General features: G+C 52.6%; 1 protein-coding gene across 1 annotated transcript in view; it reads right to left on the minus strand.

The window, feature by feature from the left end:
- COL13A1 (collagen type XIII alpha 1 chain) overlaps positions 1–14865 on the minus strand; it is a 79580-nt gene that overhangs the window by 2451 nt on the left and 62264 nt on the right. The window contains exons 30-33 of the mRNA XM_061190297.1: positions 10795–10848; positions 9563–9616; positions 8507–8542; positions 3391–3477 (exon numbers count right to left, since the gene is read on the minus strand). Of these exons, the coding sequence (XP_061046280.1) occupies positions 3391–3477; positions 8507–8542; positions 9563–9616; positions 10795–10848 (231 nt within the window). The remainder of the gene's footprint in view (positions 1–3390; positions 3478–8506; positions 8543–9562; positions 9617–10794; positions 10849–14865) is intronic.

Consider the following 14865-nt stretch of genomic DNA (forward strand, 5'->3'; position numbering starts at 1 on the left):
CTCCTGGCACAGCCATTCCTGGGGACTTGGGGGGAAGAGGCAGTGGTGGCATGGGAATCCACCGGGTGCCGCTTGTCCCCTTTGCCGGTGCACCTCCGGAGCTCCTGCAGCCTCAGGACGTCCCGAGTCTCCTGGGCCCTGCTATCCTGGCTGCTCTGGCACTCCCTGCGGGAACCTAGAAACCACTGAGAGGCAGGTCGGGTGGGTGAGGTTGAACCAGGGCAAAGATCTGGTTCTCAGTCCGGGTCTGTTAGAATTGCAGCCCAGATTCTAGAACTCCAGGCTCCAGGGCAGAGAAAGAGATGCACACGGGGTTTCAGGGGACTGGAGCAAGTGGTCAGCCCCCACGAAGCCGGAATGGGAGCACCCTGTGCCCTGGGCCTACTCATCCACCCATGACAGGTGCCGAAGCCACTCACCTGGCATCCAGCAGACAGCCGGCCCTGCACGGGGGCCGCAGAAGTCTAGTTACCTTGTACTAAAATTCCTGATCAACAGCCCCCCTGCCCCGCCCCACGTCCACAGTAACACAGCGCAGGAGACGGCGAACAGCAACAATGAGAAACAAGAAAGGCAAGGCATGTACACTTCCACAGCGAAAGTTAACACACAAATGTTATTGGAGAAAATGCCAGTTTGCATTAAAGGTCAAATCAAGATAACTTTCATTGTCCCTTTTGGGTTGGGGAGGGTCTGCAGGGCGAGGTGGTGCATCCCAGGGTTCCATGAAGCCCTCTGTCCCTTTCCCCAGCCCGCCACAATGCGACACTTCACACCGTCTCTGGAAGGGAGAGGAGACTCCGTGGACCACAGGGGCATTCCCATTGGCACGTGGATGGTGGCCGGGGGGACAGAGGAGGGCTGGGCAGGCAGAGGGGAGTGACGGTGTGTGGGTGAGAAGCAGGGAGGCCAGGGCTGCAGCCGGCAGAACTCAAGTGTTCAGATCGTGGGAAGGGTCACGGCAGAGGGGACGCCTGGCTGCGCGGGAGATTCCACGGCTGAGAAAGGCGCCTGTGCGGTGCGCGCTGCATGCTGGGGGTTCGGGGTGGGGGGGAAGGTGGGGAGCGGGGGGTGGGGGGGCGTGGGAAGGTGGGGAGTGCGGCGGGAATGGGAAGCTTGCGACGCTGCGTGCTCTGCCGTCCTTTGTGTAGCCTGTGTGGTCCTAAAAAGTCCCTTCAAGGGGCTCTGTGGTCACCTGTCAGGGTCACACAGCATCTTTTTTTTAAATAACTTTTTCTCTTCTGTTCAAAGATAATTCCTGTGTGACCCTGGGGTGGGGATGGGAGGCTGGGAATGCTCATCTGACAATTACTGGTATGAAACTAGATCCATGAGCTCCAAACCTCCTCCAGAAATTTAAGAGAGCAGGAAGTTTTCGAGCCAGTTGCCTTGGAGTGAAGTGCCATCTCCTGCTTTCCCCTGCAGTATGCTGAAAGGATTGCTGTAGGAGCCTCGGGTGTCCCTGCTTGGAGAGGGAGTGGGCCCAGCGGGACCAGAACTGCCACCACTTAGGTGGGACATGCTTGGGAGCGGGTCCTAAATGTCTCCCCTCCCTCCCTGTCTCTCCCTTCCCTTCCTTAACTACATTCTCAACCTTTCCAGGTTCTTCCAGACCTTTCGGTTGTGAACCACCTAAAGATGAAAAAAAAAGGGAAACTAAGGGAGGGTCTTGTAGTGTCTTCTGGGATTTAAGCAAAAAGGATGAACCCTACAGGATCTAGAATCCTAATTTTGGACCATCCCCTGGTTCTGGGGGTGTCACCGGGGCAGTGATCCCAGATCTATGCTGGAAGAACAGTCAGGGTACCCCCTCCTCTACTTTGGTTCTAGAACTCCTCATTCTGCCCCGTGTTTATAAGGTGCCCATCTTTCCTCTGCTAAATCGTGCGATGCTGGAGTGGAGAGGGACATGGGGCCAACTCAGGCATCTCACTGAAATGTTTTGCCGACGCTTTTCCAACTAACTGCAGTGTGTGACGGAAGAGAAGTCACGATCCTAATAACTTGTCCTGAGAATCCACTTCCCTGCCTTTCTTTCTGGTGGCAGGTTTGTCTAGAAGCAGTTCTGAAAGGAGGGTCTGATGCAGCTAAGGTTGGCATTGGGTGGGGAGGGCCGCTCACATTAAGGTGATGGGCTTTTGAAGCAGCTGCAGGAGGAAGCCAAGAAAGCATCCTGGCAGACTCTGCATGCAAGAGGGGAACGTGGCGGGAGCCCCCTGAGGACCAGCTAAGGCAGGGTGACCCTTGGTGTCTACAGAGTGAAGAGTGACAAGCGGGAGTGTGCAGGGCAGCGGGAGAGGTATGCAGGCACAAACCGCACACATGGGGAAGCCCACACTGGCCATGCAGGCAAGGGAGGGTGATGCCATACCAGTGGGCACGGGGCATCCAGTCCGTCCAGCCCTGGTAACCCCGGCTCCCCTTTCTCTCCTTTAAAACCTCGGTGTCCCTGTTCACAAAACCAACCACGATGATTATTTAGGTCAAGGCTGGCCAGCTCCGACTGTGGCGTGGAGAGGCCCAGTCCTACCCTGGCCAGGATGCAGGACCCTCGAGGCATCTACAAGTAAACCCCAGATCCCAGCTGATTCCCGTCTCCCCAGTTCAGCTTTTGTGCTCTCTCTGGCTCCTGGGAGAGTTGAGCTTTGGAACGTGTACATCCAGCCCCCTCTCCATCTAGACTCACTTGGAGTAAATACAGGTGAACTTCAACTTTAGCGCATCATAATTTCAGGACCTTCAAATGGGTTGAGGGACACTTGAGAAGCCCGGCGTATGTGCCACGAATCATTCCTCGTTGGCTGGTTTGGGAAGGCTTCGTGGGGTTCTGTCTACAGATTTTGGTCTGCAGCTTTACAGGTTTTAGCCGGATGGCTGGTGAGCAATGGGAGGCTGTGTATAAAAGCCCCTTTCTGGCCTCATTCTGCCCAGTTTGGGGCATAGATGGCCCTCAGGAAATGCTAACCCCCCGTGTCCTGCATCCTGACCAAGTGGGGATTCAGACAGCTTGAACTGCTGGCCACAGAGGTGGCCGTGAAACGAAGAAGGCAAATGGGGGGTGGGTTTCACAATTGCTACACTGGCTTCCAAAGCCAGCCTGGAGCTAAGAGCCGAGGCCTGCTCCCAAATCCCTTTCCTCGTGGTGTCTCCGTTTCCACACATCAATTGTTCGGCATCTTCAAAGGAAAGGGCTTTAGCGGGAATTACTTGCAGCTGTGGTTTTAGGGCAACACCAACAGCAGGCAGAATTTCATCAGTCACATGAACAGGTTGGTTTTGGTAGCATCAGTGGAGTCATTTGGTTTTCATCTTTTTATTTGCCTTCTTTGTTTCCAGCTTGCAAACCTCAAGGAAAAACCCAGAACAACCAAGTGATAGATGGAAACATACCAATGGACAGGGGGCATCTAATCCAGGCGCTCCTTGGTCTCCCTTATCCCCCTTAGGCCCTCTAGAGCCTTTCTTCCCCCTCTCCCCCTGTAAATAATGGTTTAGTCCAAGAAAAAAAAATAACATCAAAACTTTAGGATCAATTCATGTGTTAACATTAGAGACAGAAAAAAAAAAAATGAAAGAGGGAAAAATAGATTCTCTCAATTAGGATATTCTCCCCAGTAGGATTAGGGGTCAGTCCCTTAGCCCACCCCTCGAAGAACCTGAGAATTTGGCTAAGGCAGGTGTGGAGGGGGTGGGGAGCAATAGGGCTGAGAGCCAGAGGTGGGAGGAAATGCAGATGGATGATACTGCTTGCCAGTTTTGCTAATTCTGAGCCCAGAGTGCATCTATAATGAACAGGGGGCCCCACTTCCTTCTCTTTGAGGGTTCATTTTTGAAAGGGTCTGGCCTGACAGCTTTTGTCCCAACTGGTTTTCGTCCCTTTGATATTCTATGAGGAGGCAAGGTGATTTTGTTTAGAGCCCTGGGGTGTGTGTCTGCATGCGGATGTGAATGCGGCGTGTAGGCGTGTGCACATACATGGTTGTGCATGTGTGTATATGAGCTTGCGCATGTGTACACAAGTGTGTGCGTGTACTAGTGTGTGCTCGCACGTGTGTGTACAAGTGCACGTGTGTATGTGTGTGTCCAGGGCTCATAGGTGGCACCTGGTTCTCAGCTGGGTCCTCCCGTTTTATGTGTGTCTCTGGTCTGAAGTCATAGGCAGCTATTTGTATATGGGTATGTTGGTTCAAGAAATTCATTTGTCTCCGAAAAGCTTCAGTAAACATCGTCTTTCTAAACTGAACCCTATTTTGTATGTGTCAGGGTCACTCTCCATTTAAAGCAGGGCTATGGGAAATTCTTTGTAATGAATTTGAGTTTGGATTTTTATATGTTGGGTTTCTCTATAAAGGGGCCAAGTGTGCCCTTGGAGAGTCTTCCTGGGAACTCTCCTCCTCTACAGAAGGCCAGTTGTCTAATGCTTGGGGGCTTCCACAGTGTCCCTTGGGGTGGGCGGCCAAGTGGTCAGAGCAAAGGCTTGGAGCCAGAATAGGGTTTGCCTCTTACCAGCCACGTGACTTTGGGAACTTACTTAACCTCTCTGAGCCTCAGTTTCTTCATCTGTAAAATGGGGATAATAACACCTCCCTCAAAACTTTGTTGTGATATGTATAGCTGATTCACTTTGTTATACAGCAGAAACTAACACACCATTGTAAAGCAGTTATACTCCAATAAAGATGTTAAAAAAAAAAAACTTTGTTGCGAGGTCTTTGTGCACATTCAGTGCTTAATACTAAATGTGCATTAATACAGTAGGTGCTCAGTAAATGACAGTGGCTTCATAAAGATAGCAGTAACGATCGCTACTTCTTGTCAGCCAGTATAGGAGCCAAGGCTGCTGCCAGTGGCACGGTCTCATGTCTACCGTGTTCCCGCAGTGGAAGGCTGCAGGGTTCCTTAGAGGGAGGCAATGGATAAGAATACTTTTGACATTTCTCCAGGTCTTTGGAAATTACCCACATTTCTTGATTCCAGAGGTTGCCTGCAATTGCCAACACATCTTTCTAAGTGAGTTTTCTAAAATGCAGATGCTTACTTAGAAAATGAGATGTGTTCAAGAGGAAACATGTATATGCATCTTAGGGGTCATCTCATTGGCTCTAAGATACGCCCACCAAGGAGGAAGTCATGGCACGATTAATCTGCAGACAGTGGACAAGCAAAACCACTAGCTGTTTGGAGGGGGAAGCCCCATGGGAAACTTTCTCAGGAATGTGGCCCCTTATTCTCTTTGGGTCAGGCCAGTGCAAAAGTGAGCAAAGTTCCCTAAATTCAGAGGGTGAGAGAAGCTCCCGGGGAGTGGGGGACGGTGATGATGTGCCTGTGGGTAACAGAGGGTCAGCGGTGGTCCCTTCAGGATGGGAAACTTGCACTGTGGGCCGTCATGTTCTAAGGGCACAGGAAATAGCCTTAATTGGGTGCCCCTTGAAGACAGCAGAGTAGTAACTTCACCTCCATCCTCCCTGCTCCCCTCTCCCGAAGAGGACACGAAAAGGGCCCTGGTGCAGAGGGGATTCTAGCTGGTACGGGAGAGGGGCAAAGAGAGTCAAGCAGCAGGGGTTTCTTAAAAAAATAAACAAATGTACAAAACTGCGTTTAGGGGAAATAAATTGAAGTTGGGGGAGTGGAAGGGAAAGGATGCAGGCTATGGGATTATTATAATGGGGTGGACATATCTAGAGGGAGAAATAGTGAAGGAGTAAAGGAAAGAAGAAGCAGGCCCAGGCCGATAGAGAGAGCAGAGGAGGGAGAGCTAGGAGGTAAGGGGGCCTGGGGAAGCAAGACACACACACACACACAAGTGTGCACACACATACGTGCACACACATGCACGCACAGTGTACACCCAGGCACACACGTGCACTCTCCCACACTCACACACATGTACACACACACACACACACACACACACACACCCCCAGATGGCACCTTTCGCAGAGTGGCAGGAGCCTCACCGCACGCTCTCGGACCTTTCAGTTGGCTGGCTTGCAGGCAGCTCCACGGTTACACCCAATTTTCCTGGTACCCAAATTGCCAAATTCACACCACCCTTTATCCTCTGATGGATTGTTTCATCCTAAAAGTGGCTCCTGGGCCAAATTCACAGAGCTGTTAAGGGACAGGAGAATGCCCCTAGTGACAAGGACAGAATCTTTCCCCTGGCACGTGTGTCCCCTTGGAAAACTGCCTATCTTGGGCTCTGGGCCTTGGCCACCACTACAAGGACCGTCCTCCTTCCATGAGCAGAAAGGAGACTCCAAGACCATCCTCTGGCAGGACTTGGAGAAGCATGGCTTTAAGGCTGTGAGATAGGATAACAGACGCTGGGGTGCCCGCCCGAGCCTCTCTGATGGAGACCCCCGGTGTGATGGGGGCAAAGTTTGGGAGCCCCCTTCCACACTCGGTGGGCACGGGGGTTTTGAACATCTCCAGCTTCACCTCCACAAGAAACAGTGAAGCTTCCAACCAGAATGTCACTGGTTGACACTCCTGGCCTTTTACTTTGACAAAAGTGTCAGCATTCTGAGCTTCCAGGCAGCAGAAAACACTGGTCAGGGCACAGCGCTGACTCTGCCTGGACCTTTCTTCATTCTGGAGGCTTTTATTACCAAGCCCTCATCTCTCCCCTCAGAAGTCCCGTTAGGGCCGGTGGTATAAAGAGGTCTGGAAGAGAAGGTGAGATGTAGGTGGGACTCTTCTAGGACGTTCTGGCATCCAGAGAGTCAGATGTCTTGGATGGAAGAATAAGCTGGTCCTTGATTTGGAAACCTGCCCTTCAGAAGAAGTTGACTGGTTCTTTATGGTGCACTCAGAGGAAGGTTCAGGTACCTTGCCTGTTTTCTGGACTTGACTTTTACTAAGTGACATATTGCTGATTTATATGTGGGGCTGGGGGGAAGTGTATAAAACCTTGGACACGGCAAGTGGAGAAGAAATATTTCCCCACTGGATCGTGGGGACTCAGCGGCTTATTCAATGACCTCGGTTCCTTGAGCATCAGAGCCACCAGCCTCCCGCCCCCTTTCCACCTGCCTGCCCTCTAGAGCACACAGTCACCACCACTGGGAGGACTAGCTTTGCAGCCTTCAAATGCCCAGTGCCTCAAGCCAACTGAAAAAGTCATAAGAGATAGGTTTAACAAGTGTTAATCAAATTAACAAAGAACACCAGAACACTTTAGACATAAATTAGAAAGGAGGTTAGTATGTCAACTGAGAGGTGCAATGATCAATTATTTTAGTGGCCTAAATTCTTGGATGCCACAGTAACGAAGGTGGGCTTCCCAGCCTGCCTGAATAGGCTGGCCCATTTCTGGAAGTAGGTCTGTTTATTCCAGGGGTTTCTAGACTTGGGCTCCCCATGGATGGTCTGGGAGGGGTCGCTCTGCCTCTTCCTTCTTGTTCATAGAATATATGGGACAAATTGATTGCTTTTGACCAGCTGCCAGAAAGGAAAATTTAGGAATATGGAAGCGTTCAATAAATCGATCTTAAATGGAAGAGACTTGCATTGATGCCAGATATAAACGTACAGATTCCGGCATGTTCTAGCCATAAACACGGCTATCGGTGTTCAAAGATCAGCGGAAGGCCTGGGTTCTGGAAGCCACCTGCTCTGTCTCTAACACTCCTGGGAACTCAGAACATGTTATAATAGTTCAGGGCCTCGTTTCTCCATCGGTTCGTCCCACTCCTCTTTTACCTCTAAGATCCTTGGGTATTATTCCCACTAGAAGATACTCTTGGGCTTCTAGGGGACGTGCATCCCACTGAGAACCCCTGTGATGAGGCAGCCAATGAGACATTCTAGAAGGGAACCCAAAAGTCATCCCTCGGTCAGATGTAGTGAGATGATCTCTCCTGGGCACAAATGTGCCACGTGTCATGTGCCATCAGGCGGCTGTGGGTGCTGTGGACACTCAGTAACTGCGTCCTGGTGAACACGGCAGAAACCAAAGGGACAGCTGGGGGCCTCGAAAGGCACGATTTGTTTCATAGTCCTGCCGATTCTTCCCAAGAGAAATAATGGCTGGGATAGTTTTTTAAAGGATTGGCTGTGTACAACAGCTGTCTGCTTGTTCTTGGAACTGGGATTTATTTTCTCTCTCACCAGTGGCCTGGGATGCCTGGTAAAACTAAGTGTCAGAAGACTAGGACTCAGCAACGATGGATATAAAAATATCATTTAGGGGCCCATTATCAGGGCAACCTAGAGAGAGCCGGGCACGTGACTCCTGTTACTGGATGGCAATGCTAATCTGATGGCTGCCCTGGGATTCAGCCTCCCTTTTCCATGCGGAAAAATACATGCTTCAATTTCAAGATTAGGTCCCGGGCTCCCTGTATGCTATGGATGAAGCCCCTCACTATAAAGCCTTTTAATTTAGGATGATTTATCAGGAAAAACTGTATTTCCATGTTGGGTCAGGAATCCCCAGTTGGTCATTCCACCTCACCACGATGACATTAGTAACCAGAGCCAAAGTACGAGGACTCAGACTCACCCGGTTTCCTTTGTCCCCGGGTGGTCCGTGTAAACCCTGCAATAAATCAGAGAAACGAAGACACGTTAATGAGGAAGCATAGGATGGCCGTACAGTCCTTCCTTCCAGGCTCATGAAGCTCTTTACCGGTGCCTAATTCATCGGAGACAGGCTTAATTATCCCCATTTTACAGAAGGGGGACAAAGGAGAAAACTGCTCAAGGAAATTGACCTAGAGACAGATAACGAGTTATGGGTCAAGTCAAACACAGTTCTGGTTTTCTCACTGTGCACCAATGCCCTGGCCTGCGGCCGAGTTCTCCTAGATGGTTCATGCTGAGGACACGGTCTGGGCGCAGAGACCTCTCCTGGAAGGGCAGGTATTCGCATGGCTCTCCCACCACCCTCTTGCTAGAAAAATGACTCCAAAGCTCCTGAGCCCCTCTTTTCAAGGTGCCAGCTGCTCCCCTTGTCTTTAGCTGGGGAGTGGGCACAAGGCAAAGACTGGCCGGAGGTGCCTACTTAGCCAAAGCACAGCCGAGCATGGAACCCACGAACAAGTGTATGACCTTCAAGCGGGTGGGAAACCAAAGTCCTGGCTCTCGTAGGCAGCCGACTTCTATAAGCCAGCAAGGAGACGTCGGCTGCAAATGGAAAGCCAGTCTCCCGTCTCAGGAGACGTCCCCTTGCCTGATGGTGATCTGGACCTGGTTCGGTCCCTCCTCGAGGGTAGGGGCTGTGGCACATTCACCTGTGAGACCCCCGCTGCCTTGAGCACAGAGCCCTGCCGCGGAAGGTGCTCATCTGTGTTTGCTACAGCCAGTCAGACGGCGCACACGGCTGAGGACATGGCTCCCTAACGGGGGCCGTGTGCGCCAGGGTTCGCCTCTAGCGGTGCCCGGCGGGGACGTTCTAGAGCGTGGGCTAGTGGCTGTTGGCTGCTTCCACTGCCACAGAACTGAGAACTGTCGCTTGGCCCTGGATTTTTTGCCCCAGGCTCTGGGTATTCTGTTTTGACAGTGCTTCTGTGCGGGACCAGGGCAGGTGGAGAGCAACCTCTGATCCCACGAGACTTACAGGAAGCCCAGCTGCTCCCGTTGGTCCTGTCATCCCAGGGTCGCCTTTGCTGCCCTGAAACCGGAGAAAGAACACATAAGCCTTCTCTGACATGGTAACAACCTCCCGTCAGCCATTTTCTGTTTTCATACAAAACTTGGGAAACCTTTCCAGTCTCTTCAAAGAGACCCCCCCCCCCCGCCCCACAAGGAAGCAAAGGCGGGGTGAAGGTGGGGTGACTGCTGAGAACTCTGCCCCGAGGAGGGGGCTGGGAAGCCTCTCTCACCCTCCCTCCACGGAGCCTGGCCCCCCAAGGCCCTTAGGAAGGACTGGACAGTGTCTAGCAGGGGTGCTAGTTGGCCAGAGGCAGAAGCAGGGGAGGAGAACACGGGGCAGGAAACGGACAAGGGAGACGGGGGGGAACGGGGAGAGGAAGAGAGCTCTGAGTTCTCTTTGAAGCTGTGTCACCCCTCGGAGCAGCCACCCTGGTTCCCCAAGTGGCTGGTGATCTCAGGGAAGCCCACGCGTCTCTCCAGAAGCTCCCCACCCTCTCCTCCCTCCCCTCCGCCAGCTGTGGGATCCGAGAGCACAGCGATAGAGCCCCCGGCGGCAGACAGTAAGAGGGAGAGCTGCTCCCGCAGGCGGAGAGCCCAGCAGACGGCCACTCAGAGGTCCAGCACCCGAGCTGGCCCCCCAGCGACCCCGGGCCCCGCGGTGCGGAAACCGGGCCTGGCTGGGAGGAGCTGATGCCCGGAACTCCTGCCTCCGCCCGCCGCCCGGGCTGCGGGAGACGTGACCCACGGAAGCCGGCCTGAGGCCCAGGTCTCCTGGCTTCTTGATGTCTCCCAGGTTTTCTAACACCACCTGGCCCTCTGTTTCATGCCGTATCCCTAAGTCACTGCAGAATTGAGGCGTGTCCGGTGACAGCAGGGCCTGGGGCCTTGTGTGGCGCCTGGGACCGATGCCAGGTGACCGGAAGCTGAGTGAAGGAAGCTCTCCAAGTCTCGGTCCACTTGTAGCTACAAAATGAGCACCTCAGGCCTGCCTGCCACCCCACGGGCTGGGAGGATCATCAAGAGAAGACATGGATGAGGTGCTTGCCGGGTCAAGGAGGAACGGATGGGGGCCGAGATGGCTGGGCTGACGCGGTGGCCCTGGGGGCTGCAGGCGCAGGGGTTGAGGACCCGAGGCTGAGAGGGGCAGCGGGGCCCCTTGTCCTGGTGGTCCAGGCTCCCGGCTCGCTGAGCACTCACCCTCTCTCCCTTTGGTCCCGCTGGGCCTGGAACTCCAATTGGTCCTGGAGTACCCTGGGGAGGTGAAAGAGCGCAGAGGTGAGGGTCCTGACGCCGAGGGGAGCCCCGGGAGCCCCGCGCGACACCTGGAGATGAGCAAGGTCCAGAGGCCCAGTTTTCAGGGTTGGCGAGGCCAGGCTTGTTCAGGGCGGTCATTGGACTGGGCCGCGTTCCTGTTTGGGTTTGGGGGCCTCGGGGAGAGAGCGCCTCCCCCCTGCCTCAGAGCCAGATTTGAGAAAGGTACCCCTTTGGTTTCACAACCAAGCTTGCCAAGGCTGAAAACGGCAGAACAGTTGCTTAGTTTGCTCCCAAGCGCTCGGGAGGGAGTCGACGCCATCCCAGGGGTGGGGAGGCCGGGGGCTGGCACCCCTTTGCTGACGCAGCTCCACATGCAGCGGGAGGGTCTTCATGCCACAGAGACCGATGCAGACGCACACACAGAGGCAGGCGTGGGAGGGTCATTCAGCCACCGCCCACTCCACCCGCCCCCACTGTGGGCCCTGGCCCTGGCCTTCAGCCTCCGGCCAGGCCTTCCATCCCCATCCCAGGCCCTAGGGAACAGGCTGGATTGGAGAGTGGATTAGTATGCTTCGGATGTCTGCTGACACTGGCCCGGCAGGGAGGTGTGTCCTAAGCACTCCTGACTCGGGGCTGCAGCCCAGGGCGGCAGCTGGAGCATCAGAGCTGTGTTGATTAGAGACACAGCAGGGCTTGCTAAGGCATAATTAAATATCTTCTCCAGGTTCCTAATTTACGGCCCGCCTAGACGAAGTCTATATTTCCAAGCTTCCTATTGCTCTGCCTCGGTGATTATATTTCTTGCTCAGGACATGAGGACTGGGCCTGGGCCTGTGGGCGGTTCCCGGTGGTGCTCCGAATGTAGCTGCGATAGGCAGGGCAGGAGCAAGGTGGGGAAAGGCTGATTTACTTTACATGAAAATAAAAAAGAGGATAAGATGTTCTCGGTGGCCCCTCTGAGGGAAGAAGGAAAGCTGTGGACATCTGTGACAGAGTGTCAGAATAGCACTCTGGAGTCACTGGCCAGCTTCAAGTCCTGCCTCAAAGGCCTATAACTGTGATATTGGAGAAGTTTCTTGGCTTCTCTAAGGATCAGTTTTCCCACCTGTAAAATGGGAATAATAGCATGAGTGTCTGCTTCCTAGGTTGCGGCCAGGTTAGAATGGATGAATACATGTCACACATTTGGTGCTGGGCCTGACACCTAGGAAGTGTCCAGTAAATGTCCTGGCAGGGTAGGATCACTCTTCCCATAAACATTTTCCTTTAAGGTTGTGTTATTGATTTTATAAGAACAAAACCCTTCAGGTCCAAAAGGGACAGAATATATGAATGTGCACTGCTCCCCTCTGTCCAATATGAATGAAATTAGTAGTTGAGAGGAAAGTCATGGTTTCTCTGATTCCAGCCACAGATAATGCCCCGAGCCCAGACTGGCCACCTGGGAAAGGTGTGCTAGGTGCAAGGAGGATGGAAAGAAAGGGACTGTGGTGGGGGGCAGCTGTGGTGCCACAGGAAGTGAAAGGTGTGGTTGTGACATGCCGTCAGAACACTGAGCTGGGACCCGCCTGCGTGCTCCTAAGTGCTACACCTGCCCTCACCCATCAGTGTGGTCCCCACCCACATACACACCAGACTGGTGGCTGCACAGGACTAGAAAGCCCTTGTGGGCAGACAGGAGATGGACAGAGCTCACAGCATGAAGACAACACAGCATGACGGGCACATACAGACACTTGTGTTTGGTGGGGATGAGTCACGGCCCAAACCCCTGGGGCTGGGGTCCCAGGCTGAAGTCAGCACTCCTTTAGGAACAGAGTCTTTGCTGCTGGAGCAGCCTCCCACCCCACATCCAGTGTTCTGGAAATTCAGATTTGAGGACCCTGGGTGCATTCTACAGACAGGGAAATTTAGATGAAGGCCAGCTGTCTTTGGTCAAGAGGCCTAAATAAGCACTTCTGAACTGAGCACAGATGGCACTTTCTGGTGTTGGTGGTGGGATAAAGCATGACTCACTGAAAAAATGAGGCCACAGCAGGACAGACGAAAGGGATTACAGGCCAGGGGTGGGGTGGGGGCGGGTGGGTTGAGGGGTAATGGAGAAGTGACACTCACCGGTGGCCCAGGCCTGCCGTCCAAACCTGAAGCTCCCTGGACAAAGGGAACAGTTTGACCAAAAGAAGGGGAAGGGAGGAATGGGAGGGAGAAAAAGGGACCAGGGAGGGAAGAGGTGAGTGAAGCAGTGACTCTGGACAGACATAAATGCTGGTAATTAAACAAAATGGGAGAAATAAGCTTGGGAGGACAGGTAATGTATTCACATGAAAACCAACAAAAACATGGAGACACTGAGTGCAGTGTGGCCAACTGCTGAGCAAGCTGGGTGGAGATCAGTGCAGGTGGCCGTTCCGATCCTCTGTGCCCCCTGCTCCCCTCTCTCCTTTCATCCTCTCTCAGAAACCTCTCTTCCAAGGGATTGCAGTGTTCCAGGGAAAGAGATATAGAAAGTAAATTCATGGAGAGGTGTCTGGAACCAGAGCTAGTGCATCCTTCCCGGGACCAGTCTTACTTGGGGAAGACACGCCTACATGGCAGGTGGGGCCCAGGTGAGGGTGGTCTTCCCAGCCTTTTTTGCATACCTGTTGAGGCGAGGCCACACTGGGGGACCCCAGGAGGCTCAGCATTGAATTACAGCATCCAGCTTTGAAATCTGGGTAGAAGCTGGCCTACTTCAACTTCAGCTAGGTGGGAGGAGTTGGGGCCTTGAATGATAATACTAACGATGCCTGACATTTCTCTGGCATTTTACAGTTTGCAAAGCTTAACACAAACTCAATCCATTCATATTATCCCAGACAAGGCCTCTTTTATAGAAAAAGCCTTTAGGGGCAGCTGACTGGGACAGAGGTCTAAGGCCATGTATCCCTTGGAATAAACTGTCTGGCAGGTGGGATGCTATTAAGACCCACTCACTATGCAGCATCCAGTGATATATACAGTGGGAATTAGAGTTCTTGTTCCAATGCTGGGCTATGATGCTGCCCCTACAACCCACCTAGGAGAACAGGGGTACAATTATCTGATGATGCCAATAAGACAAAGCAGGGAGAGAGCAACTGGGACACTCTAGGCCAATAAGGACTGAGTTCTTGAAATCTGCTTCCAACTGAGCCTCAGAAACGAGCCTAGGCCTCAGGATTTTAAAGGTGGGGGAATACCCCCAGGTAAGGGAGGGCAGGGAGCTGCTTCCTCCCCGGGGAAGGGTGTTAGGTAGCAGGATCCTACAGGGCCTCACTTCTCAGTCTTAGGACCACATAATTCTGGGACCAATCTTGCTTATGGCCTAGAGAGTTGTGGTTCTCAAACCCAGGTACAATGTCAGAATCTCCTGGGGTGATGTTAAATAATACAGATGCCTGGGCCCTACCCCAGCCCAATTCAAACAGAATACAGCTCCAGGGGATTCCAATGTGCAGCCAGCACTGAGAACCACTTCTGTAGGGCAAATAAGAGGAATGCAATAGAATGTGCCTGGAAACACAGGCTGCTGCTATATGAAGTAAAACACTGAGGGGAAGCCTAAAAACAGAACTTTAGCTAAACATCCATATACTTTGTCTATGCAGCGTTAATACTGAGTTATCTTGAGAGGTCTGGCGCAGAGGGCATGAACTGGAGTTTTTGGGGCCATACGTGGGCCACTAACATATTTTGTATGGGTTGCAGTATTGCAGATAATTTTGATTTAATATTAGAAAATGAGGAGATATTCCATCAAATGCCAGATGTGTAGCTTCCTTAGAAAAATTAGAATATGCAGAAATACCGGACCCTCATTCCCCCAAAGCAACAGTCAGCTGGACTGAGTAGGGCTGTTACACAGTCCCCACCACTCCTTATCGTCCCTCTGACGTCCACGTTAGTTGTCCTTTATGAACACTGCTTGCTCTGTTGTTTTCTTAAGCTAGCCAAAGCACTTCTCTGTACCCATGTCTCTATCAAAAGTTGAAAAAT

The sequence above is a fragment of the Eubalaena glacialis genome, chromosome 1 (genome assembly GCF_028564815.1).
Source record: "Eubalaena glacialis isolate mEubGla1 chromosome 1, mEubGla1.1.hap2.+ XY, whole genome shotgun sequence".
Taxonomy (NCBI): Eukaryota; Metazoa; Chordata; class Mammalia; order Artiodactyla; family Balaenidae; genus Eubalaena; species Eubalaena glacialis.